At 37.9% G+C, this 26,404-nt stretch overlaps 6 protein-coding genes across 11 annotated transcripts in view; 3 read left to right on the top strand and 3 right to left on the bottom strand.

Moving 5' to 3' along the window:
* Positions 1 to 2,239: 2,239 nt before the first annotated feature.
* Positions 2,240 to 5,321, bottom strand: LOC104800487 (protein ETHYLENE INSENSITIVE 3-like). Of its 3 annotated transcripts, XM_010523297.1 has the most exons (3): positions 5,078 to 5,310; positions 4,858 to 4,961; positions 2,240 to 4,398 (listed from the first exon to the last, which is right to left on the bottom strand). In XM_010523297.1, the coding sequence occupies exon 3, from the start codon at positions 4,314 to 4,316 to the stop codon at positions 2,490 to 2,492; it is 1,827 nt and encodes a 608-aa protein (XP_010521599.1). In that variant the 5' UTR covers positions 4,317 to 4,398; positions 4,858 to 4,961; positions 5,078 to 5,310; the 3' UTR covers positions 2,240 to 2,489. The 3 variants fall into 3 exon arrangements, with proteins under 3 accessions (XP_010521599.1, XP_010521601.1, XP_010521598.1); XM_010523299.1 differs by lacking the exon at positions 4,858 to 4,961 and having other exon boundaries at positions 5,227 to 5,321; XM_010523296.1 differs by lacking the exon at positions 4,858 to 4,961.
* A 2,410-nt stretch (positions 5,322 to 7,731) lies between these two features.
* Positions 7,732 to 14,375, top strand: LOC104800485 (protein argonaute 4). Of its 4 annotated transcripts, none has more exons than XM_019201045.1 (23): positions 7,732 to 7,833; positions 8,490 to 8,539; positions 9,401 to 9,667; positions 9,789 to 9,994; positions 10,081 to 10,296; positions 10,398 to 10,534; positions 10,625 to 10,722; positions 10,798 to 10,895; positions 10,990 to 11,161; positions 11,242 to 11,358; positions 11,441 to 11,548; positions 11,649 to 11,711; positions 11,787 to 11,900; positions 11,983 to 12,148; positions 12,241 to 12,353; positions 12,438 to 12,575; positions 12,664 to 12,794; positions 12,897 to 12,962; positions 13,049 to 13,112; positions 13,206 to 13,317; positions 13,403 to 13,476; positions 13,558 to 13,684; positions 13,840 to 14,375. In XM_019201045.1, exons 2-23 carry the CDS (start codon positions 8,525 to 8,527, stop codon positions 14,016 to 14,018), a joined length of 2,781 nt encoding a protein of 926 aa, XP_019056590.1. In that variant the 5' UTR covers positions 7,732 to 7,833; positions 8,490 to 8,524; the 3' UTR covers positions 14,019 to 14,375. The 4 variants fall into 4 exon arrangements, with proteins under 4 accessions (XP_019056590.1, XP_010521596.1, XP_019056591.1 ...); XM_010523294.2 differs by having other exon boundaries at positions 8,490 to 8,591; XM_019201046.1 differs by lacking the exon at positions 8,490 to 8,539.
* LOC104800486 (lamin-like protein) lies at positions 14,140 to 15,634 on the bottom strand. The gene is made up of 2 exons (XM_010523295.1): positions 14,936 to 15,634; positions 14,140 to 14,852 (listed from the first exon to the last, which is right to left on the bottom strand). Exons 1-2 carry the CDS (start codon positions 15,120 to 15,122, stop codon positions 14,512 to 14,514), a joined length of 528 nt encoding a protein of 175 aa, XP_010521597.1. The 5' UTR covers positions 15,123 to 15,634; the 3' UTR covers positions 14,140 to 14,511.
* Positions 15,635 to 15,726: 92 nt separating this feature from the next.
* Positions 15,727 to 18,773, bottom strand: LOC104800483 (calmodulin). The gene is made up of 3 exons (XM_010523293.1): positions 18,635 to 18,773; positions 17,215 to 17,584; positions 15,727 to 15,996 (listed from the first exon to the last, which is right to left on the bottom strand). The coding sequence occupies exons 1-3, from the start codon at positions 18,708 to 18,710 to the stop codon at positions 15,906 to 15,908; spliced, it is 537 nt and encodes a 178-aa protein (XP_010521595.1). The 5' UTR covers positions 18,711 to 18,773; the 3' UTR covers positions 15,727 to 15,905.
* A 1,173-nt stretch (positions 18,774 to 19,946) lies between these two features.
* Positions 19,947 to 23,713, top strand: LOC104800482 (proteasome subunit alpha type-3). The gene is made up of 10 exons (XM_010523292.1): positions 19,947 to 20,144; positions 20,343 to 20,382; positions 20,829 to 20,912; positions 21,071 to 21,144; positions 21,763 to 21,849; positions 21,937 to 22,021; positions 22,126 to 22,172; positions 22,742 to 22,807; positions 22,988 to 23,078; positions 23,451 to 23,713. The coding sequence occupies exons 1-10, from the start codon at positions 20,041 to 20,043 to the stop codon at positions 23,520 to 23,522; spliced, it is 750 nt and encodes a 249-aa protein (XP_010521594.1). The 5' UTR covers positions 19,947 to 20,040; the 3' UTR covers positions 23,523 to 23,713.
* A 259-nt stretch (positions 23,714 to 23,972) lies between these two features.
* Positions 23,973 to 26,404, top strand: part of LOC104800481 (COP9 signalosome complex subunit 2) — a 3,771-nt gene continuing 1,339 nt past the window's right edge. The window contains exons 1-7 of the mRNA XM_010523291.1: positions 23,973 to 24,224; positions 24,395 to 24,487; positions 24,656 to 24,734; positions 25,277 to 25,517; positions 25,604 to 25,678; positions 25,764 to 25,898; positions 26,032 to 26,219. Coding sequence (XP_010521593.1) covers positions 24,215 to 24,224; positions 24,395 to 24,487; positions 24,656 to 24,734; positions 25,277 to 25,517; positions 25,604 to 25,678; positions 25,764 to 25,898; positions 26,032 to 26,219 — 821 coding nt within the window. The 5' untranslated portion in view covers positions 23,973 to 24,214. The remainder of the gene's footprint in view (positions 24,225 to 24,394; positions 24,488 to 24,655; positions 24,735 to 25,276; positions 25,518 to 25,603; positions 25,679 to 25,763; positions 25,899 to 26,031; positions 26,220 to 26,404) is intronic.

Raw genomic sequence — 26,404 nt, 5'->3', positions numbered from 1 at the left:
ATGAGGTCAAAGTATAAGGAGAAAAATTCACGATGAAGAGAAATGAGTAAAATTTTGAGAGAGATAAATGGTTGATTCGGTTGTATAGAATGAGATTTAGAATTGTGAAATTTTTGTATAGAAAAGTTTACAAGATAAAAAAATGAATTAAAATAAAAATATTTTAATAAATAATAAGAATAATTTAGAAAAAAAAAATTATAAATATAAAGTATATTTTAGATTTTTAACAAATATGTCGGGTATTTCCGGATACCTTTTGTAAAATAATTAAACCCCCACTCAGATTCGGGGTCAAAAACTTAACCTTATTAATACTCGATCTCATCATCATTAATATCCGGTTACCCTTAATTCGGTTACTTGTTAAGTTGAGTATCTCTAAACCTCCATATTACGGGTTAAAACGTCCACCTCTAGTTTTTAGATGTTTATTGTTAATATTAAAATGAACTATATATGTGATCAAACCACCTGTTATCTAATCAGACCACAAATCATTTTAATAACCATTTAAATCCAGATTTTTTTCCTAAATTTTGGTTGCCTTGAAGCAGCATAGTTTTTGCTATTTGCCTATTTTGGTTTGAGAATAAAAAGGTTAATCTTCCCTGTTTAAATGGGATATTTATTCATGGCTCTACTACCTACATCTTTTCCAAAATGAAAAGAAGAACCATTATTTAGAGATAATCTTATATAAATCCCTCCAATATTTTTTAACTTCCAAATTTAATGTATTAAAATTTTCGTGATCATATGTGAGTTCAGATATGTTTTTAATAACATTTTTAAAATTTTACTTGATTGGACTATTGACTATTAACACCAAATTACTTTTTTTTTCTGTTGATTGTTAAATTTACAATATTTATGATTTTGGAAGAAAATAAATGATAAAAATTATCAACTAATTAATTTTCAATAAATTAAATCCAAGTAAACCAATTTAAATGCAAAAGAAATTAAAAAACTTTTTAAAAATCTGAATAAGTAATTGAATAAATAAAACCCTGAATATCTAGTCATATTTTGTGTCTTGTCATCAACAATGATCTTTTTAACTGATGTTTCGTTTTCAGAATTTTGTGGGTTACTTAAATATTTTCCAAACAATTATTTATGAAATACACACATTTGACTGGAAAATTTAAAAATGAAAACAAAACTTATACCCATTCAAGAAGCTATTGTTCAGGATTTTTTTATTAACATGTTTTTATTTTCTGTTTTTTTTTAGAAGAACTGTTTAGCTTTCACTACTTTTATGTTTCCTTTTGTCTACATTTTTCTATTAAATCTCTATTTAAAATATATTTTAAACTGCTATATATAATATATATATAGATCACATAAAAACACACGTACAAGCCGACAAAGTTCACACAGCGATAGCGAGTACGATGACTATTCCACAAGACTTGTAATATCTTCTGATTTTATAAGAGAAAGCATCCAATGATTTTTTAAATGTGAAGAAAATTTCATAAAAAAAAGTGGCACTTGTTAAAGTTTTACAGAAAAAATATTTATAATCGTGAAATACAGTGAATTCAGTTTTTGTAATTAAAATATGCGACCATTCTTTTGCCAATTCGAGGAAGAAGGATTAATTTTCGGGGGATTATTACAAGGAAGAAGAAACACACGTCTGGTCCCAATGTCCACTGCTCCACTGTTGGGAGGACACAGCCAAGAGAGAGGCTTTACCCTCACGTCTTGTTCTGCAACTTGCATCTCTTTTGTTTCTGCTCATATATATATACTTGCATCTATCTATATATATATATATATATTATACACAAGATTATATACAAGATTCAGGAATAGCCACATGTCAGCTGGTGAAAAGAAGAAGCCAAGAAACACTCGAGAAGAACTACAAGAAAGAAACAGATTAGTTTGAAGAAGATTTTAGAGAAATGTCTTGTCCAAGAGTGAATGCACTGTTCCTCTCTTATTCCTCTTTTCAAACTGCTTGGAATGGTTTTTTCCCCTTCCCTGAGTTCATGAAGATGGTGAAGCATATCTCCCATATCAAGAAAAGGACTGATTCCCAATCTTGAGGGACTGGATGATGGTTCCACTTTCAAACCTCGATCCCTGCCCACCAGCAGGAGAGGATAAAAGAAACCTAATTGAAGGGAATTACACTTGGCTATGAACAAAAGACCCATGGAGACCTGGGAAGATAGGTTTGGATCTGCAACAGAAGGAACCCACTATGCCTTCTTTCAGATATGCAATCAGAAACATGGATTTAACATATGGTGGAAAAACTTACAATGTTAGACAATGCAAGTCCCAATAGAGTTCCCAAGAAGCAACATTAGGGAAACTACAATTAAGATTCAAGGCAGGTCGAGAGATTCACCGGCCAGACAGCACCACCAAATACTATTTGTAAGAGTTTTCATTACAAGACAAGGTAAGTAGAAGTTGCTTTTACAGATTAGCATACATGATAAGATTCTACATAATGACTTACTTCAGAACCACGTCGATGCATCTTGCTGCTTCGGCATCATACCCTCCATCCCCACTGCTTGCATATCGCCTCTGTAGTCAAATGATGTCAGATCGAATGGTGTAGAGTCGAACACAAGCTGGATTCCACTGCTGTTATTGTTGTCGGTGATGTTGTTGTTGTTGAAACCGCTGTTTCCTTGTGTAAACATTTGGTTGTTGCGGCTGCTGATGCTGCAGTTGTTGTTGCTGTTTGGGATATTCAAGTCTTCAAAGAAACTTCCTTCGATCATGTTTCCATCGCTGTTGTTGAAATGGATCTGTTGTTCTTGATGATTTGGAGCTTTCGGCTGACGCGTCATGCTTTGATTTTCCACCATTGAAGAAGCTTGGTTGCTCTGGACGTTTCTGTCATACATAGCCATGAGCTCGGAGATCATCCTCTCCCCATCTTCTGAAACCCCGAAGCCTGTTAGGTCGATGGGTTGAACCACTGGCTTTGGCTGAGTAAAGGGTTGTGGTACAGCTGCTGGCTTTATTTCGCTGACGTGAAACTTGGATGATCGATAAGGTAAACAACTGTCTCGGTATGGGCACACCAGTTGGTGGTTGTCCCTTGAAGTCCTGTCTAGAAATCCAAGATTGGTTTCGCTGTGGGGACACCGAGGATTTTCACAAACGAAGGTTCTTCTGTTCATGGCCAAGTTTAGATCGCCATTTGGTTTCCTCTTACCCACGAATACCACGTTACCGGCGGTGAGTTCTTCCTTAACAGGGAATTGTTGTTGGACCATATGCATATTAGCAATCCCAAAGTTCGGAGGACTGATCACGTTCTCTAGTTTGTGCTCTTCGACATCATAAATGGGATCATTGTCAACAACTTCAACATCATACTCACTACAGTCATTGGTGAAAAGCGGTCCACTTCCTCCGGATGAAGAAAGAGGAGGACAGGACCCGGGATAAAGCTCTCGTGCAAGGGCCTCTTCTCGGTTGATGATTGCAAGCCAAGTAGCACTCTCTTTGGCCGTCATTTTGTCTTGCAAGCATTTGGACTGCCTCACAAGCTTGCAGATTTTAGCAATGTTGGGTGACATATGCTTGATGACTGCAGTCAAGACACCGACTTTCCATGCCTTCTTCAAATCATGGGGTTTCTTGTAAGGTGGAGGGCCTTGATCTTTTGGCAAACCGAGTTGAGGCCACCATTCCTCCTTCCCCGAAGGCCACCATGGAGGAGGAACTCCCTTCTCCAATGGAAACCGCCTCTGTGGAGGGTCACAGTGTTGCATCAAAGACGATAAGAGCGATCCAAGAGTCGTATCTTGAAGTTCTTGTAACGTGTGTGGTGTCGGCCCGATGGGACTGTTGCCCTCGTTACTGCCTGGAATGTTATTCTCGGCTTGGTACTTTGCTATAGCAGCCGGACCATTCCGATCAAATCTCACCTTATCCTTCCACCACTCGCGGAGATTATCAGAGGCACCCGTCACAGGTTTTCCGTTCTCGGGGATGATCCCATAGACAAAGCCTTGAGCTTTACACACTTCCATCATCTTCAGCATGTATTTCAAGATCCCATCTTGAGCCCTCGACATCTTTTTCCTCCTCGCTTGCTCTCGAGACTGCCTCAGCTTGGCAGAATCGACTCCTTCCTTGCTCTTGCTTTGCTCCTTGAGACGTTTCAGATGCATTTTGTCCCTCCACACCCTCCTCTCCAGTTCATCAACACCCATCTCTTCGTCCGTACAGTCATCCTCCACAGTCGGTTCTTCCGGTTCAGCTTGTGATGCAGAGGAGAAGAAATCCATGTTCCCACACATTCCCATCTCGTTGAACATCATCATCTTTCACCAGATCGTTCTTCTTCAATGGAAGAAGAAGATCACAAACTTGAAACCAAGAAAAGACTTGATTGACTTGTTTAACCTGTAAAGGCAATACAAGAAGAAAACAGATCAGAGAGTTTATCCAGTGGAAGGAGAAGATCCTTTCGAGTCTCATAACATCAAAACAGTTTATGAGTGAACCCAGATCTTTCATCTGCAAACATCAAAGAATGAAAAATCATAACGATCAAGGCAAATACATCAACATCAACCACACGAAAAGATGATGACACCCTAATGCCTAAATGAATAAATCAAATCTCATTTCTAGTTCTAGACATGGATTCCAACAGCACACAACGAGTGAGGTCGTCATCTGACAAAATCATATACGTTCGTCAAATTCTGAAACGAATCGGAGGGAGAACAACATACCCATGAAAATTCGCTAGAAAATGAAGCTAAATGGTAAAAATCAAGCTTGATCCACACAATCAGGTGAATGAAATTCACGTGATAAAGTAAAAAGACCAAAAAAAAAAAAGAAGAGAAATCATACCGAAAAAGCTTTCGTCCAGTCAAATCCACGATTAAATCATCGCTCTCGTCTCCGATCAGGAATACACTCAGATCGCAAAATCAGTAGAAAAAATATCACTCGAGCTAAAAAAACCCATCAGAGATCAAAGAACATAAACACGAATACCAACATCAATATCAATCTCAGTATAATCCGTACAAATAGACACACCACGAAAATTCAAGACGGAGAGCATTACCAGTAAAAAATCCGCCAAAAAAAAAACAGAACTGAATCTCTCCTCTCGGCCAGAAAGCCTATCGTGGAAGAAATAACCCTAATTTCATGGAACTCTCAAGAAAGAAGAAGGTGAAAAGTCGATACAAAATCGCACGAGGAGAAAGAGACCTTGGTCTTTTGGGATTTCCGAGCTTGTGGAATGGAATCTGAAGAGGAGAGAGAAAGAGATGCGTTGATGGTGGGTTTTGATTTTGAGTTACATCATTGATTTCTTTATTGCGAACGGAATAATATTATTTCTTTTTTCCTATTTTTTTAATAAAAAAACGGAATTTCGTAATATTCGACCATGTTTTTGTGGGGAAATTTAATGCGATCATTTAATTTATATTGCAATTAATGCAAATGGTGATGTGACGTTTATTTATTTTTTTGTCGTAGTAAGATCCGTGTTGACGAGTTCACTTACTATATATTACGCGGAGACATTAATTTATCTTATTTTATTTACTTAGGAGACATTAATTTAGTATATCACATATTGTTAATTTGTATGATATTAATATTACATCGTCATCGTCGTGTGTATATATATATATACACATACATACATATATATATATATATGTGTATATCTCTGTGTGTGCATGAATACATATTATGGGGTCATAATCGATTAAAAGATCATATGTAAAATTGAATAAAACAAAATCTCGCAATAAACTTCTCAAAAGCATTTTAATAAATTACACTAGCAGTAACTGAATGGTGATGGATTATTGTTACTTTTTCGCAATAGATTTATTATATTGTCTATAGTGTTTTTATAAATATAAATTGTTCTTTCACACTTAGAAAGTATCGATCCAAAATTTTTAATCAAATTAAAAAAGATAATATTTCTACTGCTTTGTTACCTTTAGTAGTAATTATTAACCTTCGTTTTCGAAAATTACTATTTATTTAAACCTTTAATTCACTTTATTAGACCCAGAAAAGGGGTGGATTAGGACGACGTCGTCGTTGTCAGAATGAGAATTATAGTGTTACACCTCGAGGTGTAACTGTCTTAACCAATAGCATGGAGACACGTCAATACTAATTTTCCGCTAATACGCAATGGGCTTTTTATTGAATGGTCCCATTTAGGCCCACATAGATTAAAAAAATCAAATTGGACCGAAAACCCACCTGAGTAACAAAAAACAATAAAAATAAATAAATTCAAAATTTATTTGTAACTTGAATATAAAAGTGCTTAAAATTTTAAGTAAAACCCCTAAAAAAACCTCGAACTTACAAAAAAAAAAAATTATAAATAAACCTTCAACTTGTAAAATTATCATTCAAACTCCAAACTTACAACATATAACTGAATAAAATCTCGAACTTGTAAATTATTGCTCTAGTAACCCGTTGACTTGTTTGACCACAGTTTCAGGCGATCAAAAATCTACGTTGGTCCATAAATCTGATGTCAGTGTGTCTACATAACCAATTTTAACTGAATAAACCTTCAATCTAATTATGTTCTATTACGTTGGTCCGGAAAACCGCTTTATTTACTCTCCAATCGGATTAAATTTCGACCCAAAAAATATTGATATGACAAAAATTCATTTAAAGTGGTTACACGGATACACTGACATCAATTTTATGGGCCAACGTGGATTTCTGATTATTTGAAATTATGGTCAAATAAATCAACAGATTATTAGAGTAACAATTTGCAAGTTCGAGGTATTATTTAGTTATATCTAGTAAATTTGAGATTTGAATGATAGGTTTGCCAAAGTTTATTTATATATATTTTTTCGAAGTTTGATTAGTTGTTTTACCAAAAAAAATAGCGTTTGAAGCATGCAAGTCTCGCGTCGGTTGCTAAGAGAGAAGATTGTCTACGGCTAATCGCAGAGAGATCACCTGACATCATCATAGTAACTGGTGACGTCACCGAAGTTGATGACTGCCTGGAGGAATTTTCCGTTATAAAAGCTTCGTTTTTTGCATAATAGATAATATGATTCATGTGTCATATTAGTTAATTGTTGAGAAAATGATTATTTTGCGCTCTTGACCATGTTAATAATGTTGTACTGTTAATCATCCGAAATCTGAATTTGTCGTAAAATTTATAAAATTATCCGAATATTTTGTACAATAATGTTGATATATTTCATAATAGTATCATTTAATCGATATCAGCGTTTACTAGGCTTATCTTAAATTTTAAATTAGTTTATTTAACAATAATAAAATATTAAAATTCATTATATGATTTTGCAGTTATTCTATTCCACAAGTTTATTATCGGTTTTGTGCTCAGTGAAAAAATAATTTTTTAAAATAAAATCAAATTTTCTGTAAATTATTTATGTATAGATTAGTTATCAATAGTAGTAAAAAAAATATTAATATCTTCATGTCGATAGTTGGGAAAGCTACGTTCAGTCTGCTGGTGTACGTGTCAGTGACTGCGCACGTAGGCTACTATTTAAAGCCAATATCTTCAGATCTTCGTTCATTGCTTCCTTCAAATTAAAACGAACGGTAAGGATCGAAGGTGTAGCTGTACTCTCATGAACCACGTTGTAGAGAATTTAAAACGGTAGTTTTTCCCTTAAATTTGAAATTGACCATATTCCGGCTAATCCAAATTTCAAAACACAAGAAAAAGGGTGAAATTTTAAGAGAGAGAGAGAGAGATTGGCAAAACCCCTCTGGCTTTTTTCTTCTAGGGTTTTTTCGTCTTCCTTCATCGCCCGGTACTCTCAGGTTATTTAGGGTTTTGTTTCAATTTGTCTGTTTTTTTTTAAAAAAGTAGTTGTTTTTTGCTGGAGTTTTGTTACCTTCACTCTCTCTGAAAATGTAGTTTCTTCACTCCCTGGTTTCGTATGTTTTTTTTTATAATTTTTCTTCTCTTTGTCCTTTTCTAGTACCTAGTAAAAAAATTGGGTTCTTTAATTTTTTTTTTCTGGGCTATGGTCAGTGGTAAGAGTAGCTAGTATCGGACCTCGACGAACATGTAAAGAAATTTAGAAACCTGGAAATTGGTTCTAATTTCGCATGCAGTTACTTTCTCCATTTGTTATTTGTGGATATTTGGTAGTGGAAATTGCAAAAAGATTGAAGTTTTCTTTTGCCTGAAGGTCGTCTCTGAAAATGCTGATATATCTTGACAACATTTTCTGGGTTTTCCTTCTTTGTTTTTCTCGTTTGCACGAAGTGGGCGGGGTTTTTCTTTTGGAAAAAAATCTTGTTTTTTTTCTTTCCATTTGCATTTTTTCCTTCATTTTTTTTTTTGGGTTTTCAAGCATTCGTCGAAGTTTTTTTCTTTTTCGCAAGAGATTTTTTTCGAAGCTTGTTTATCGTTTTCGGTTGTTTGATTTATGCTTGAAACCTTTTTTTGGTTCTTTTAAATTTTTTGGTAGATGCAGTGCAGGTGTGAGAAACGAGTCCCCTAAAGATGGAAGCTTTGATTGTGAGACGGTTTTGCTAGGCCTTTGTTTCCAACCTTTGAATGTTTCGATTCTGTGAGAACTTTTTCTGATTTTTGAATTTATCAATCAAAAGGATTTCATGTTTATGCATGTTCATTTCCCCTGCATTTGACGTTTGCTTGACGGTGTTTCAGTAAAAACCGTATCTTGGTTGTTGGATTTTGATCTTGTGATGATATCTCTTATGTCATTCTTTTGTCACTTCACTTTCTCTACCAAACTTGACATTGTTTGGGCTGCTGAAACTGAGCATTGTGGTTTATTTTCACTTATAGATATCACTGATTGCATGTACATTCATTCTAAATACCATGGTGAAATTCTCTTCTGTACGCTTTCCTCATGTATTTCGCGGGCATTATGGTTCTTACTGTGGTAATGGCCGTAGGGGTGTCAAACGAGCCAGCTCGGATCATTTTGGGCTCGGCTCATTTGGCTCGGATCGTTTTGGGCTCAGCTCGTTAGGCTCGTTTTCTAACGAGCCAGAAAAACCTCAGCTCAGATCGCTCGCCAGTTTTCCGATCTGAACGAGCCAACTCGTTGAGCCAAGCATATATAATATTTTTTATTTATATTTATTTTAAATATAATTATAAATTTAAATAAATACATAAAAATTTATTAAAACACCAAATACCAGCTCGTTGAGCAGCTCGCCAGCTCGCCGAGCCAGAGCTCATTGAACACGTCGTTAGGCTCGTTTTTTAACGAGCTGAAAAAATTACGGCTCAGATCGCTCGTTTTCTGGCGAGCCACGAGCCAGCTCGCGAGCCGGGCTCGTTTTGACACCCTGGGTAATGGGTTTAGTTATCTGTCTCATTGTTGGTGTTTTCCTTGCTTAGGAAATGGATTCAGGTAACGGAAGCAGTGGAGATCTGGATTCTGCTAACTTAGGTGAAATCACTGAAGCATTGCTCCCTCCGCCGCCAGTTATTCCTCCAAATGTGGAACCATTGCGTGTTGAAACAGAACCACCGCCAAAGAAGAAGAACTTGCGAGTTCCCATGGCTAGGCGCGGGCTTGGAACAAAAGGACAGAAGATACCCCTATTGACTAATCACTTCAAAGTCAATGTCACTAATCTTGATGGTTACTTTTATCACTATAGCGTATGATTTGCTTTTCCTCGCCCTTGGTCTATTGATAGTTTGATATTGTTTAGCTGATTCTTTATTACCTCATTTGAATTCGGGTAACGTGAATTTTGGGGCTTTTTTATATGGTGAACAGGTTGCTCTCTTCTATGACGATGGTCGACCAGTTGAAACTAAGGGTGTGGGGAGAAAAGTGCTTGACAAGTTGCATGAGACTTACCGCTCTGATTTAGCTGACAAGGATTTCGCGTATGATGGCGAAAAGACTCTATTTACATTTGGCGCTCTTCCTACTAATAAAATGGATTTCTCGGTTGTGCTCGAGGAAGTTTCTTCGAAAAGGTTATTAATATCTGTGATTGCTCCATATAGTCCTATTTCTAAGTGCTTTAGGCTTAAGTCTGACTGGAAACTTCTTTCCCATGCAGGACCAATGGAAATTCTAACCTTGATAGCCCGGATGATGGTGACAAGAAAAGGATGCGTCGCCGAAACCAATCCAAAAGTTTCCGGGTGGAGATAAGTTATGCGGCTAAAATTCCGTTGCAAGCTCTTGCTAGCGCAATGCGTGGGCAAGAATCTGAGAACTCGCAAGAAGCCATAAGGGTATTAGATATCATCTTACGTCAGCATGCTGCTAGACAGTGAGTGAAAAACTTTTATGGGTTGTTTTTTTTTTTGTTTTTAGATTTCTCAAGGCATCATGTACTTTTTGTTTATTAACATTCTTTCGGATAATTTGCAGAGGATGCCTGCTTGTCCGTCAATCGTTCTTCCATAACGACACTCAGAACTTTGAAAGCGTCGGTGATGGGGTTTTGGGCTGTAGGGGATTCCATTCGAGTTTCAGAACAACTCAGGGTGGCATGTCACTTAACATGGGTATAAAGTCACTTGCATTTTGCATACTTAAACTCTCTCATTACAGATAAATATCTAATGTCTTGTGGATTTTTGTTCATTTTCTGTTAGATGTCTCAACCACAATGATTATCCAACCTGGTCTTGTGCTTGATTTTCTTATGGCTAACCAACGTGTCAAGGATACTTTTTCAATCGACTGGACCAAGGTATTTAGAAAATTGCTGTTTTTCATGAGTTTGATTTTTGTAATCTTTAAAAATTCTCACCGTTTCCTTCAACAGGCAAGACGTGTTCTTAAGAACCTAAGGGTTAAAGTTGCCCCCTCGAACATGGAATATCGGATAACTGGCCTGTCTGAAAAGCCTTGCCGGGAACTGACGTATGACCATTTGTACTTTACTCTTGTTTTTGTTTTTTCGAGGTGAGATGTGTTTGTAATAAATCTTTGAATATCGTATTGTTACGTTGACTAGATTCGAACTAAAGCAGAAGCATTCCAAGAATGAAAATGGCGAGTTCGAAACCATGGAAGTGACTGTGTACGATTACTTCCTTAAACACCATCAAATAGAGTTGCGTGACTCTGCAGATTTGCCTTGCCTTAATGTTGGAAAGCCAAAGCGTCCTACCTATATTCCCCTCGAGGTTGCTTTCAAATCATTTCGTTATTGTACGAAGATTGTTTATCGTAATATATTTTTTATTCGGCGGAGATATATTTGCAGCTATGCGAGTTGGTGTCCCTTCAAAGGTACACCAAGGCACTGAACACCTTCCAAAGATCTGCCCTTGTGGAGAGATCAAGGCAAAAGCCGCAGGAGAGAATGAATGTCTTATCCAAAGTAAAGTTTGTCTCCTCGCTCTGCTCCATAGTTCATTTCCTTCATTTTTCAGCATTGAATTGATATATCAATGCTTGTTCAGGCTCTTAAGGTCAGTAACTATGGTACTGAACCTATTCTCCGTTCATGTGGCATTTCGATCAGCCCCAGCTTCATTCAGGTTGAGGGTCGTGTCCTGCCTGCTCCTAAGGTATGATAGTATATGATATATCTTGATTCTTGCTTATTTTCCGTATTCGGAAGCCATTATTCGGGAGTTAAGATATTGTTTTTCTTTGTGTGTTTAACAGTTGAAAACAGGAAAGGGCGATGAAATATTTCCCCGAAATGGTCGTTGGAACTTCAGCCATAAGGTGCCAGTGCTCTAAGCCTCTCTTCCTAATTCTGTCTAGAAAAGTCTGATTCCGTACTAAAGTGCCCTTCTCCAGAAATTTTTTGAGCCAGTCAAGATAGAGCGGTGGGCTGTCGTGAACTTTTCGGCCCGTTGTAATGTGCGTGGACTCGTCCAGGACTTAATCAGATGCGGGGAAATGAAAGGAATTGTAAGTGTTGTATATTTGGTTATTATCATATTTTAGTTTCCAGAATGTTATGTTAATAATGGGTTTCTATTTCAGTCCACAGAGCATTGCTGATCCTTTTGATGTGTTTGAAGAGAATCAACGATTTCGGAAGGCTCCTCCGATGGTTCGTGTTGAGAAAATGTTCGAAGAGGTCCAGTCCCGACTCCCGGGTGCTCCCCAGTTCCTCCTTTGTTTGCTCACTGAGAGGAAAAACTGTGAGATTTACGGTAGGTATTTTAAATCATGATCCTTAACATTCGCCGATCACAAATTTTGGATTTTTATTCGCTAAGTTTATCGGAAAATTTTAATCCTTCAGGTCCTTGGAAGAAGAAGAACCTCACTGAATTCGGTATTGTTACTCAGTGCATGGTTCCAATGCGTGTTAACGATAATTATCTTCTGAACTGTCTCATGAAAATCAACGCAAAGGTGATCTTTTCTCTAACTTATTCGATTCATAAACTAAAAATTTGTTTCATACGATTCTCACTATGTTTGTAATGATAACCACAGCTCGGTGGCCTGAACTCGCTGTTAACTGTAGAGCGTACTCCCGCTTTCCCGATAATCTCCAAGGTTCCCACCATTATACTCGGGATGGATGTTTCACACGGATCTCCCGGACAATCAGAAATCCCATCCATTGCAGCTGTAACTCTCGTTTATTCCTTACTATATATCCTTTTTGAATCGATTTCCCTGGAGTAATCCACTGTCCCGTTTTCATTCTATTTTATAGGTTGTTAGTTCAAGGGAGTGGCCGCTTATATCGAGATACAGAGCATCTGTACGATTACTCCCCCCTAAGGTTGAAATGATTGATTCCCTGTTCAAGAAAAGCTCGAATGGCGAGGATGAGGGGATAATCAGGTGCGAGTTCTTTTCCTCTACTGTGATTATTCGTAATTTTCTTACAAGTTCGTGTTTCGGGACCTTGAGCCATCATGACATGTCTCTTTCCTTCGATTGCAGGGAGCTGCTGTTGGATTTCTATACGAGCTCAGGTAAGAGAAAGCCAGAGCATATCATCATATTCAGGTAACTATCAGTTGTAACAGTTGTACGATTTAAGGAATGCTGAAGATTGTCTTAAATTCGATAACTTTTCTCATAATATATGGTAGGGACGGCGTGAGTGAGTCCCAATTCAACCAGGTTTTGAATGTCGAACTCGATCAGGTCATCGAGGTAAAAATTTCAATCTTTCGCATATACGATTTTTCGTATTTTCTTGACTTTTTTGTCTGTGGTCATCAACTTTTTTTAAAAAACTTTCATCAGGCGTGCAAGTATCTGGATGAAAAATGGAATCCGAAATTCCTAGTGATAGTTGCTCAGAAAAACCACCACACGAAATTCTTCCAACCAGGGTCCCCCGACAACGTCCCACCAGGCGAGTGCCCTACCTTCCTTCAAAGGCATCGGACATGTATAATATTCGCGACGTTAACCATCTAAGGGTGTTGATCCTTTTGCAGGGACGATAGTCGACACCAAAATATGTCACCCGAGGAATTACGACTTCTATCTATGCGCACAGGCCGGGATGATTGTAAGGCTTTACCCTATTATGACTTCTTTCTTGATTTTTTGGAGGTCTTTTGCCAAATCTGAGTGTGTGTTGTTGGATCAGGGCACTTCTCGGCCCACCCATTACCATGTCTTATATGACGAGATCGGCTTCTCGCCTGACGAAGTCCAGGAACTCGTTCACTCGCTTTCCTATGTGTATCAACGAAGCACCACCGCCATTTCTGTTGGTAATGGAAAGTTTTCCCCTCTGCAATGTTCCGTTGTTTTTGACGAGGATATTGACATACATTCTTGATTAATTCGATCTCTCGTTTCTGGAAAGTTTCTTATGAGATTTTCTGATCCGTGGGTTTGTATTAATTCGATCTCTCATTTCTTGCAGTCGCGCCAATATGCTATGCCCACTTGGCAGCTGCTCAGATCGGGACGTTCGTGAAGTTTGAGGATCGTTCCGAGACATCATCCAGCCATGGCGGCGGTTCCACTGCTTCTGGACAAGTTTCTGTCCCTCAGCTTCCTAAGCTGAAAGAAAGTGTCGCTAACTCCATGTTCTTCTGTTGAGGAAGCAGCAGAAGACATATGGCTTCCGTGCAAGAAAAAAAAAACTGTAAGAAACTCTCCTACCTCTTTTGTTTGGTGTACATACTGTTTTCTTAAACCCTTTTGGCTTCTCGTTTGGAATCCCCTGAACATGGTGGGTCTAAGCTTAGGCATATGCATTTATTCGGGCGATGCATTTTGTGGCCAAACTGACTCGTTTTCATCGCCCGATGTGCGTTTTTTTTTTGTATTTCCGCCCCGAGGGTTATACGTAACCCTTGGGTCTGAAAAAAAAAAGATGAGCTTTCGGGTTTAAAAAACAAACTGATGTGTTAGGAATTGACCCTGTCGTGTAAAGCTGCTGCTTCTCTGTGTTCATTGCTCTTTTTCTATTATATAGTAACATAACATCAGTGAAGGTTCCATAGATATCGAAAAAGAACGTAAAAAGAGATGCAAAAAACGCCGAGCATAAACCCGAAACCGTGAAAGTAAAAGAGGTAAAAGAAAGCTCCTAAGCGAAAAATAAGACGAACAGGATGAAGAAAGTTGCAGCCATTGTTGCAGTTGTGTAGGATTCGGGTCGAGGAGTTGTGGCTGGCGGTGTTGCAGGAGAAAGGATCGAGGGCGATGGCGGCGGCGGCGGTTGAGGCGGGAGGACGTTGACTGCGACCTTCATGCTGTTCTTACAGTAACCTCGGCCGCAGATGAAGTAATACGGCTTTGTCTGAACGAGCTGGAACACGTCACGTCCCCCTCTCGTCACGTTCGAGATGAAACCTGTCTCGATGCATTGCTCGTAAGCCGTCTGGTTCACTTGCAGCACGTTGTGCTTACTCCTATCGAACCCGAAATCTGTTTTCCGACAACAAAAAGGACAAGGTTACGACGAAACATCCTTCATCGTCGAAGCCATCTCGGTTTCAGAAATCGCTTACAGATCCAGTCGCCGACGATAAAACGTTCATGACTCGACCAGTCGGAGAAGTTAATGTCGGGCTTCCAAGTGTACTGGCCTCCTCCGACTCTGTGAAGGCTCGGCTCGACGGAAATCGCGTTCATCCACGTTATCGTTACGATCATCGGGACGTATAAATTCATCGACAAGTTTAACAGATTCTTCATTCTTTGTTTTGGTTCTTCGAATTCTTTGGTTCGGTTGAGAAATGGAGATTTGGGTGAGGGGAGGGTTTAGTAGAAACGGAGCATGAGTGTTGTATGAGTGTTTTGCCTCGCCATATTCTGCATGAACCCTAAACCCTAGAATTATTTTCAGTCACTATGTGCATGATTTAGGCTTTTTTTTTTTGGGTTCATTTGGTTTGGTTTTTATGGTCACGTGGAAATTTGTTTTTGGGGAACCATGGAAACTACGTCTTAAATAAATATATTACAGCTTTAGCCTTGGTGGGAAACATGGAAACTATACCTTAATTATACATATATTATAAGTAAGTATCCCTCTCAGAAAGTTTTGCAAAGTAAACGACTAGGGTTTAGGGTTTAGGGTTTAGGATTAAGTAACTTTTCGCCTTCCATCGCCTTTTCTTTCTACTCGTTGTTTTCACTGTTATTGGGGGGCGGGGGCTATAATAAGTATATATGCATATGAATGATTAGAGAGGTGTGCCTTTTGTGTCTGTATATATATATATAAGAGCAGAGAAGTGATCCGATGTTGTCTGTATACAAAAGCGTTAAGCAAATGGCATACATATATATATATATATAGCCAACACCCATAAATGCTTTACATTGATAAACTTGAACTGTATATTATTATTATTATTATAGATTATCGCATGATCATTCGACCGAATTATATTTGAGTATGTCTTGTTTCACAAAGACTAATATGATACGATGTATGGTAGTAGTATTAGTGTAATAAGAGAGAGAGAGAGAGACTTAGAGGATAAGACAACGTTGTTTGCGGCGACGGTTCTCTTCTTTGGGTTCGGAATTGTGGCGCTTCGCTGCTATCCTCTGCCGTCGTCTCCTGTATCCGCAACCGCAATTAATTTCTTGAAAAATAGTCAATCTAACTAGATTCGAACTAAAGCAGAAGCATTCCAAGAATGAAAATGGCGAGTTCGAAACCATGGAAGTGACTGTGTACGATTACTTCCTTAAACACCATCAAATAGAGTTGCGTGACTCTGCAGATTTGCCTTGCCTTAATGTTGGAAAGCCAAAGCGTCCTACCTATATTCCCCTCGAGGTTGCTTTCAAATCATTTCGTTATTGTACGAAGATTGTTTATCGTAATATATTTTTTATTCGGCGGAGATATATTTGCAGCTATGCGAGTTGGTGTCCCTTCAAAGGTACACCAAGGCACTGAACACCTTCCAAAGATCTGCCCTTGTGGAGAGATCAAGGCAAAAGCCGCAGGAGAGAATGAATGTCTTATCCAAAGTAAAGTTTGTCTCCTCGCTCTGCAATATTTTTGAAGTAATTATATCTTTCTAAATATCCACAATTTTCTTGATCCTTTTGACATGTTTATTTTTAATTTCTCCTTTTATTATTTTTAATTTATTTCAAAATTTCAATTCTAAATACTCTAATATCTAAATTCTAAGTCCTAAAATCTAACAATAAAATATTAAAATCTAAAATACACACCAATCTTCAAATAAAAAACCCTAAACTCTAATTTCTATACCCTAGAATTTAGAATTTATTATTTGTAATTTAGAATTTATTATTATATTTAGGATTTAAAGTTGGTTTAGAAATTAAGTTTAGGGTTTAGGGTTTAGGTTTAGAATTAGGTTAAAATAGGAATATTAAACTGAGAATAAGATGATTAAGATATTCCCAACGTGCAAGTAATCAGATTCTTTAAGCTGCGTATAGCGAGTGATCTTGGCAAAAATTTAGAATATTTTGTGAGACAAAAAAATATTCTTTTTGTCACTCGAATATTATATCGGAGAACAAAAAGACATGCTACTAGTTCATACCAGTTTCTTTTTTGTTATAAAAAAACAATAATTGGAGAACAAACGAATACCCTTTTCTGATAATGGAGACATGGCTAATTCTGCATATGCAAATGAGAACAGGGGGAAAATGATGATGAACAGAGAATTCAATGCACCAAGGAGCAGAAAGCGCGTGGTCATAACATCAAACAACTGCACGGATCAAGAAAAACGACGATGCAAACAATGAGAGAGAGAGTAAAGAGAAATGGGAGAGGTTTCCTCACTTTGCCATCATTACTTTGACAAACTCCTCGTAGTTGATCTGACCATCACCGTCAACGTCGGCTTCTCTGATCATCTCGTCCACTTCCTCGTCCGTTAGCTTCTCCCCGAGGTTCGTCATCACGTGACGGAGCTCCGCCGCGGAGATGAACCCGTTCTGGTCCTTGTCGAAAACCCTGAAGGCTTCCTTCAGCTCTTCCTCGGAATCGGTGTCTTTCATCTTACGTGCCATCAGGTTCAGGAACTCGGGGAAGTCTATGGTACCGTTACCGTCCGCGTCTACTTCGTGTATCATATCCTGGAGCTCCGCTTCTGTCGGGTTCTGCCCCAGTGACCGCATGACTGTCCCCAGCTCTTTAGTGGTGATGCATCCTGAAAACATTTTCAAGAACCTGGTGAGAAGCTGAAAAAATTGATGATTCCCACTTGCGGAGTAGAAGATCTTGAATTAAAGTTTCATAAAAATCATCCACATCTCCCGCACAACCACCTACTTGGGTTTGTAGGGTCGAACACATTCATTTCAGAAAATATATGATCACGCACTGCTCTAAAATTCGAGCCAAACATCCATAAAAGGTGAAAGCGATGATAATCTCATCCAGAAATGGAATGAGATTTCACAAGCCATATGGCTCAATCACGAAAATTGCAATATCTAAAGTCCAGGATTTCAGAATTGTTCGATGTCTAACATGGAGATAACGAAACGGCATAGCCACATGAGCCAGGTCATGCACACACAGACGACTGATATATTAGCATGATTTGTTTCAACGGTTCACTGAGTCCACATCCACCAAACATCTCCTAAACCTTCATATTCCCCGATTACGGTATCAATTCTGGAAACTCAACGCTTCTTTGTAGCCAAGCTGAAATAGTGAATATAGGAAGGACACAGAGCATTTGCACCCAGCATGAAACTAGAAATATTTCAAATCACCGATCATGTAACTCTGCAAGGTGACACATGTCCAAGAAATTCACCGATACTATGATTCTACAGATGAGGTATAACAACAGAAGATTAAATTTTAATCATAGAGCCAGAGAGCCGAAACTGTTATGCCAATCTCGTATACTTCCATTTCTAGGAAAAACAAGATTACCTCATATCGAACATAAATCACAGACAATCCATGAGAATCAAAATTTAAACCGACACAACCCGATTCAAAGAACCAAAAACGTGAAAACTCCACGAACATCATCCAAGTCTTCAACCACGTCGACAAAATTTGAACACAACGAAACGAACAGAGCTCAAAACCGAAAATATATTCAGGGATAAATTCGAGTGAACAGAGAAACATCAAACTGAGCATAATCGCAGATCATCACTGGAAAACAGACGACAGTTCGAAAAAACCGACGGACAGGAAAAAAATGGAAAGAAGGTGAGATCTGAGAGAAGAGAACCATCGCCATCCTTGTCGAAGAGGCTGAAAGCTTCCTTGAACTCGGAGATCTGTTCGTCGGTGAGCTGATCCGCCATTGCTGGGTTTTCTGGAGCTTTCCGATCGTAGACGAGGAAGAGAGACGTTATTTGAATATTTATGCGAACTGCGATGAACGTGGGAAGGAAGCTGTGTTGAATTATAAAGGGAGGGGGGAAAGGAGATAGGGCCCATTAAGGCCCATTAACGTATTTTTTTTCTTTTTAAAATAAAAGAAAATAAGAAATAAAAAGGAGAGGAGAAGGGAGAGGATCTAATGCTGTCCCCCCGAGTTTATATTCTTTGCGTCCACTTGGCGTTGTCCACGCTGATCTGTCACTTCCGCAAATGTTTATATCATATTTTGAGTTATTGGAATTCAAATATTTATTTTAGAGTTTGATTTCGTATGTATAGAATTTAGGAATGTGAATTTCGGAACTTTGAAAAAAAATATTTAGTATATCCACATTTTGTTTTGTCATTATTGGCCATCGATATTCTGGATCAAAATTTCTTTATTTTTATTTAGATATTAAAATTTCAAAAGATATGTTTGTAATATTTATAAAAAAAAAGTCGACGGCATTTTGGTTATTTATGAACGTAGATAAATTTTGTCCACTCTCAATTATTTATATTCATATAAACTTATAAAAATAATTTATCTTTAATTTAAATTATATAGCGACCGCCAATAGTGAGTGTTTTATATAAATCGTGTTATGTTTTTAATTATAACAAACAATATCACTAGATAGTTTAGAAATATTTTTTTATTAAAATATGTTATATTTATCAATACAAATATCGGATTAAATGGCTAGTTAGACAAAACGATGATTAATCGGGTTAGATGAAGATTGCTCAAGTCATATTCAAGCTGTGCAATCAATTAGTAGGTTAAATGATGATTAATTGTGATAATTAGCTTACTTTTTATATATTATATGATTGATATCTATTTTCTTAAATGCACACAAATATAAAAATTAGTGAATATAATGTGTTTTAATATTTTAATTAAACATAATAAGGATACATAAATACTGTTATGGCAAAAGAAAAGTATTCTCGGAAATTCCTTTTGAAAATAAAAATCTGTGCCTCCTAAATGTCAAAAAATAAAAATAGTCCCTCTAAATGGTGGGCTTATAACGGCCTAATAAACAATGGAACAAAATTTTATGAAGCCCAGAAAAAAGAGACACGTGACTCAAATACCCGGCTCGACCCGATTTCAAACCCGACCCGAAACCCGGATCCTTTGATAGTCACTAGAGAGAAGAGTGTTCTTATTTCTCTGGCTTGAGACCAAAGACAACCTTACTCCGATCTTGTGCTTTAAGACCCCGAAGAAGAAGGAGAAGAAGAAGTAAGATCAACGAAATGAGCAGCATTGGTACTGGATACGATCTCTCCGTCACGACCTTCTCTCCCGATGGTCGTGTTTTCCAGATCGAGTACGCCGCCAAAGCCGTCGACAACAGTGGGTCAGTTACCAATTCCATTTTCCTCTTCTTCTTGTTCTCGCTCTTCTGATTCTTTCTTCTGGGTTTCGTTTAGTCCGGATATGTCTGTCGGGTGGTAAATGGCGTTTAGGAGTCCTCGTCGCTCACGAATTAGGGTTTTTGCTGGGTTAAGTTTTGTTGTTTGTTCGGTGAAAGCTCATGGCTGTGAGTTTCTTGCAGAACTGTTGTTGGGATCAAGTGCAAGGACGGAATTGTCATGGTATGGTTCTTATTCCCATCCCTTTCCTTTATGTCTCAGTTTGTTCTTGGGGGGTTTTGAGTTGGGATTAGGGCACAACCATGATTCATGTAACCTTGAGCTTGTTTATCAGTCTTTTTGGACTTGGATTCTCTGAAGTACTGATTTTTCACCATGTGGGTTTTGTTTATATAACATTGAAATTCAGTATGATTGTTGTTTTAGTTTGTATCTCTTAGTTTGCAATTAGATAGAGTCTACTTTTCCATAATCTGAAGCAAATCGGTGTATTGTTTTCTTAACTCTTGGTGACCTATCTCTCAGATTTCCATCTTGATGATTTTTTCCCCACATATGTTTAATCAAGAGCTCTCTCCAATTAGTCATGAGAGTGGACTATGGAGAGGGGCAGTTTTCAAGACTTGATATACGGTTTTTCTTACTGAATTTTACTTTTGGGCTTATAGGGTGTGGAGAAGCTTATTGCATCAAAGATGATGCTACCGGGTTCCAACCGAAGAATCCACTCAGTTCATCGTCATGCTGGCATGGTATGCTTTTTTCCTCTTCCATATTCTTATCCCCTAAAAGTTAGTTTCTAAGATTACACATATTGTTGTAGGATATGTTCTTTACCGTGCTCATTGGTCTGGCTATGTATCTGCTTCAATTCATTGTGTTGATTATTGCTCTGTGTTTCTTATATCAGGCTGTTGCCGGATTAGCAGCTGATGGAAGGCAAATTGTTGCACGGGCTAAATCTGAAGCGACAAATTACGAGAGGTGCCACTGAAAGCATTTTGACTTTTTGAATTACTCATTTCATCAGCCAAGATTAAAACTTTGCATGAATTTTCCACGTGATCGGGATGCACGCATTTTTGAAATATCTTGAAGTCAATCTACTCTACCAGGGTCAGTGAAACAAACCTGATCCATCATAAGTGTTTGATCAGATTCGATATAAGACAAATGATTAGGTTAAGAAACGGATCAGTTGATGATGTTCTGCTGTGGAGGGTAGTTGGTGACTCTGATTTATATGGCTTACTGTGGATAGAAGATTTCATCAACGTATCTTCAACTTTTGAAATATCATATCTTCAACTTTGTTTTTTTCAATTGATTTCTATGAGCTACTTTTTCTGGTTATGTGGCATCACTTTGGAAGACTGCTATAGTGCTATTACATATCTCAGGACTTACACATCAGAGTTTTTTTTTTGCTTATAATGGGGTATAAAAATGTTTCACCACCTTGGTCTTAAATTGGGATGTTGATGCCATCATGCCATGTGATATCCATTTGTATGCTCTCCCTATGCTCCAGCTTGTTTTGACATAATTAGATTGTTCATTGATTATGCAAATCTTCCTCCTTTTGTCTCCGTGGCAAATTAGTGTCTATGGTGAAGCCATACCCTTGAAGGAACTTTCTGATCGAGTTGCGAGTTATGTACATTTATGCACCCTATATTGGTGGCTCAGGTTGTAACAACTCCCTTTCTTCTTTACTCATCACTGCTCTCTTTTGTTCTTGAGTGAATGGCTAACTGATTGGTTTTGATTTTGAAGGCCCTTTGGCTGTGGGGTCATTCTTGGAGGTTATGATAGAGATGGACCTCAATTGTACATGGTTGAGCCATCAGGCGTCTCATATGTAAGTTCATTCTGCTAATAGTAGCCGGGCTTCAAATGGGATGTCTGCAAATTTTAACAGTGGACATAATGCTCAATGTTCTCATTTGGATCATTTTCCTTCAGAGATATTTTGGCGCGGCAATCGGGAAAGGAAAGCAAGCTGCTAAGACGTAAGTTGGTTTCTCATACATACACTTCAAACCCTGTTCATAAAATTATGGTATTAGTTAGGATGCAAATTTGGTAGACGTCTGATGTTTCAGAAGTATCTTTAATCCAATCTGCTCCACAGTCGAGAAATCGGTGACACAAACTTGATCCATCAATAGTGTCTGATCAACTCTAATACAAGAAAAATGCATTTGTTTTAAAACGGGTCAGTTGATATTCTGTGGTGGACGGTATTTAGTGACCCTGTTTTATTTTTTTCAAATGAGCTGTTGTCTTGCATGTCAAATGGCAGTTTCTAAATCTGAATTTTGAAAAATCACGGTTAATGTCTCAGAATTCAGCCCCATCTGGAACTTGAGGCATTCCGGACATCCAAGCGCTTTGTTTGAATCACTGTTTAATTTGTTTCTTTGCACTTCTCATTCCTCTCTTTTCCCCCAATATGCTTTTGTTACTGGTATAAATCATGCAACCAAGCATTCTATATCAAAGAGACTGTATAAAAATTGCCGAAAAGCCAAGGCCTAATCTAACTATTTTGTCGACCGACGGTTTTCTTCTTCTACAGGGAAATAGAGAAGTTGAAGCTTTCCGAGATGACGTGCAGGGAAGGCGTAGTTGAGGTGGCCAAAATGTGAGTATTGCCTCGGATATGTCAAGTGTTTTCAGTACACTTATCCTGCGAATTTACTGTCATTCAGAGCTGAAAAAAGCTTGCGATTTCGTGCAGGCCCGCCCATGTCACTGCATCTTCGTGTTTTGTGCTTCATATTAATGTATAAGCAAAGATCTAATTTCATGTTTCTAAATGCAGAATATACAAGCTGCACGATGAAGCCAAGGATAAAGCTTTTGAATTGGAGATGAGTTGGATATGTGACGAGTCAAAACGAGAACATCAGAAGGTAATCATTGCTCTGTAAAATTCACCAACTTATGGTAATTAGACGGAGATTAGCACATAAACGTTGGAACCTGGGATTTAGATTGGTAATGACAACTGATCCAAGGTTTGCACACAACAAATATTGACATAAGAAGATAATTGCTAACCCATATGAACTCCGATATCGGTTGATATATGGAACACTAAGACCCTGAACTCGTTTTTGTCCCCCGAAAAATAGATCAGCACAAAAAGTATTTGAGATTGGAATGTAAATGATACCAATGGGGTAACGTTTTCTTTTCGTTATAATCCAGATCGAGTATGTGTAACAATAGAGTTGATCCCAGGGCTCTTCGGGTATTTTTTTGGTTCACTTTCCCGTTGTCAGGTTCCAGAAGAGCTCCTAGAAGAAGCTAAGGCTGCAGCCAAAACCGCACTTGAAGAGATGGATGCTGACTGAACCGAGAGTGGTTATGTTTGTTTAATCTGAAAAGAAAGAAAAACAGACGCATGCTTTTGTTTTGTTTGTAACTTTGAATGTCTTTTGCAGGGTTTATGTTGTTATAGACAGTTGTTGAAGTTTGTGTTAAGGTTTGAGAGTCCGACATCTTTGTTTTTGTTTTTATATGGTTTCATTGAAAATTGAATTTATATGCAATCTGATTCAATTAAAAATCGGTGTAAATTGAAACGTTTCTAATATTTATAATAAAAAACAGTTTATTATAACGAATATCCAACACAGACTTTTGTAATTTTTTTTTTATCAAAAACGTTTTTAAAATATTTATATTTATGTTTTGTTTATCCAAAAAAAATATTTATGTTTTGAATCTTGCTGATGTATACACAAAAAAAAAAAGAAGCTTTTTTGTTTGTTCGCTTGGGCCAATATCAAATCACGGCTTCTAGTAAAAGCCCGTCTGTGCCGGCAATCAAAGAACAATAGAAGAGTAACGAGAAGATCCTTCCGAACCCAGATTTCTCCTCCTCCTCCTCCTCCTGCCCTAATCTCGAGCATCTCCTCCGTCGTGGTTCGTCGGCGTCTGGCTTCTGCTCCGACTTCTCCGGAGGTTTCTGGGTTCATCGCCGGATTCTCGAAGCTCCATCCTCTGTCCCGTTTCGGCTGGCCGTTTCGTTTGAACATTTGCAATGGCTTCAGGTCTTACTTCCGTCTTTAGATTTTGATCTCTTCATCGTGTTATGGATGATTTGGGTTTTCAGATTTCTGGATATTACTCATGTTGGCTTCGTTTGTTAGGTTTTTTGTTGTTGTTGTTGTTACGGAAATGCTTTAGATGGGGTTTTCGAACTTGATTTTGGTGTGGGCAGATGCCGATATGGAGGATTATGGATTTGAATACTCCGATGAGGAACCGGAGGAACAGGACGTTGACATTGAGAACCAGTACTACAACTCCAAAGGTGCTCCCTTACCAATATTCTTTGTTTCTTTCAACTTTTCAATAGGATATAATATTTTATTTGCATCATTGTTTGGTTTGAATCCCCAGTTTCTCTTGCAAATGGCATTTTTCCTTGTTCAAAGTGATGATGTAAATGTACTGATAGGGTTTGTCTCTTTCTCTTAAGGTCTTGTTGAGACTGACCCAGAAGCTGCACTTTCTGGCTTTGCTGAAGTTGTTCGGATGGAACCGCAAAAGGCCGAATGGTGAGTACCATTGGACAGTGAGAGGTTGACCAAGTTTAGTTGATCAACTCTTCTGTTTGCTGTGGCATGAGAGGATAGTTAGCATCATGACATTGTGCTCGGTATATATATTGTCTATATGTATGTTTGAATTTTACGACATTAGTTTAGAAAGAGTTTTTGTGCTTTGTTAAAGTTTCATTACCTAATTTGAACAGGTAGACTCATATCTTGTTTGCGACTTCTTGAATCGAAATCGATGGGAGATGCCTCATGTTGAGATGAAATTTAGGGTTTTCCAGGATTATTAATTATCCTTTCTTTGATTATATACTCCGTCGTTACCTGTGAGATTTTGGTGGCTTATGGCAAGTTAATTTTGCCTTCCGCAAGTTCGAATTCAGTGGTTTATGTCTTGTCGGGTTGCTTTCTGAAAAATTTGTTGTCACAATATTGCTTTTTTCTTTGGATTCATTGTCTTTGATTCTCTTGTCCTTGACCCTTTGAATATTTTTACTTGAATTTTATTTTCTTATACACAACTACCTCCTTTTTGTTGTCAGGGGTTTTAAAGCGCTAAAGCAGACTGTAAAGCTTTACTATCGCCTGGGTAAATACAAAGAAATGATGGAAGCATATAGAGAGATGCTTACATACATCAAATCGGCAGTGACCCGTAATTACAGCGAGAAATGTATAAACAATATTATGGATTTTGTCTCTGGGTCTGCGAGCCAGAACTTTGGTCTGCTGCAAGAGTTTTATCAAACCACTTTGAAAGCCCTTGAAGAGGCAAAGAATGAGGTCTGGAAACTATTTTCTTTCTGTATCAGCTACTGCGCCTTGTCCTCAATTCAGTGATGTGATATGTTGCTTTCTTTCCATTGCAGAGACTTTGGTTCAAAACAAATCTTAAGCTCTGCAAGATCTGGTTTGATATGGGTGAATATGGACGAATGAGTAAGGTATTCATGTTTTGATCAAATATAACAGCAGCTCATCCTGGTTCACAGTTCTTGCTATGCATTAACAACAATTACTGTTGACCAGATCCTGAAGGAGCTCCATAAATCTTGTCAAAAAGAAGATGGCACAGATGATCAGAAGAAAGGAAGTCAGCTTCTTGAGGTTTACGCAATTGAAATTCAAATGTACACTGAAACAAAGAACAACAAGAAGCTTAAGGTTAGGATTTCCTGCTATTTTTGGCAAAAATCTTTCATGCAAAAATTTATGTTGAGATTCTTTGATGTCAGACTTTTCTCTAACTTGTCATTTGCCTTCTCTGACTAAGTTGTAACCCTTTGAAATAATGCAGCAATTGTACCAGAAAGCACTTGCCATCAAATCAGCTATACCTCATCCTAGGATCATGGGCATAATCCGTGAATGTGGTGGAAAAATGCACATGGCAGAACGTCAGTGGGCAGAAGCAGCCACCGACTTCTTTGAGGCATTTAAGAATTATGATGAAGCTGGCAACCAGAGACGTATACAATGTCTGAAGTATGTTTTTTATATCCTCTCATCTCTTCCGCGTTCCTGATCAAATCAAATGCCCTCTGGTCTGATTTTTTATGAATAATGGCAGAGTAAACTGACTGTGTTTACTTAGATTTTAGGTCTAAACATGGCAAAACCTTATTGCTTGGATTTGACTTTGAGAAATACCAACTTGCTTTTGGCATTCC

The sequence above is a fragment of the Tarenaya hassleriana genome, unplaced genomic scaffold (assembly GCF_000463585.1).
Source record: "Tarenaya hassleriana unplaced genomic scaffold, ASM46358v1 Cleome7, whole genome shotgun sequence".
Classification (NCBI taxonomy): domain Eukaryota; kingdom Viridiplantae; phylum Streptophyta; class Magnoliopsida; order Brassicales; family Cleomaceae; genus Tarenaya; species Tarenaya hassleriana.
The sequence above is the reverse complement of the archived record's forward strand: the minus strand, read 5'-3'. Positions and strand labels throughout refer to the sequence as shown.

What these genes read in the sequence shown, in the direction of transcription:
- LOC104800487 (XM_010523299.1), bottom strand. Translation starts at nt 4,316, where the DNA reads ATGATGATGTTCAACGAGATGGGAATGTGTGGGAACATGGATTTCTTC.
- LOC104800485 (XM_019201045.1), top strand. An exon ending in GTTACTTTTATCACTATAGC is followed by an intron (nt 9,668 to 9,788) that starts GTATGATTTGCT and finishes TATGGTGAACAG; the next exon opens with GTTGCTCTCTTCTATGACGA. An exon ending in CGTCAGCATGCTGCTAGACA is followed by an intron (nt 10,297 to 10,397) that starts GTGAGTGAAAAA and finishes GATAATTTGCAG; the next exon opens with AGGATGCCTGCTTGTCCGTC.
- LOC104800486 (XM_010523295.1), bottom strand. Translation starts at nt 15,122, where the DNA reads ATGAAGAATCTGTTAAACTTGTCGATGAATTTATACGTCCCGATGATC. An exon ending in TATCGTCGGCGACTGGATCT is followed by an intron (nt 14,853 to 14,935) that starts GTAAGCGATTTC and finishes GTCGGAAAACAG; the next exon opens with ATTTCGGGTTCGATAGGAGT.
- LOC104800483 (XM_010523293.1), bottom strand. Translation starts at nt 18,710, where the DNA reads ATGGCGGATCAGCTCACCGACGAACAGATCTCCGAGTTCAAGGAAGCT. An exon ending in CTTCGACAAGGATGGCGATG is followed by an intron (nt 17,585 to 18,634) that starts GTTCTCTTCTCT and finishes AAATGTTTTCAG; the next exon opens with GATGCATCACCACTAAAGAG. An exon ending in GTCAAAGTAATGATGGCAAA is followed by an intron (nt 15,997 to 17,214) that starts GTGAGGAAACCT and finishes TTGCGGATACAG; the next exon opens with GAGACGACGGCAGAGGATAG.
- LOC104800482 (XM_010523292.1), top strand. Translation starts at nt 20,041, where the DNA reads ATGAGCAGCATTGGTACTGGATACGATCTCTCCGTCACGACCTTCTCT. An exon ending in AGCCATCAGGCGTCTCATAT is followed by an intron (nt 22,022 to 22,125) that starts GTAAGTTCATTC and finishes ATTTTCCTTCAG; the next exon opens with AGATATTTTGGCGCGGCAAT. An exon ending in GGAAAGCAAGCTGCTAAGAC is followed by an intron (nt 22,173 to 22,741) that starts GTAAGTTGGTTT and finishes CTTCTTCTACAG; the next exon opens with GGAAATAGAGAAGTTGAAGC.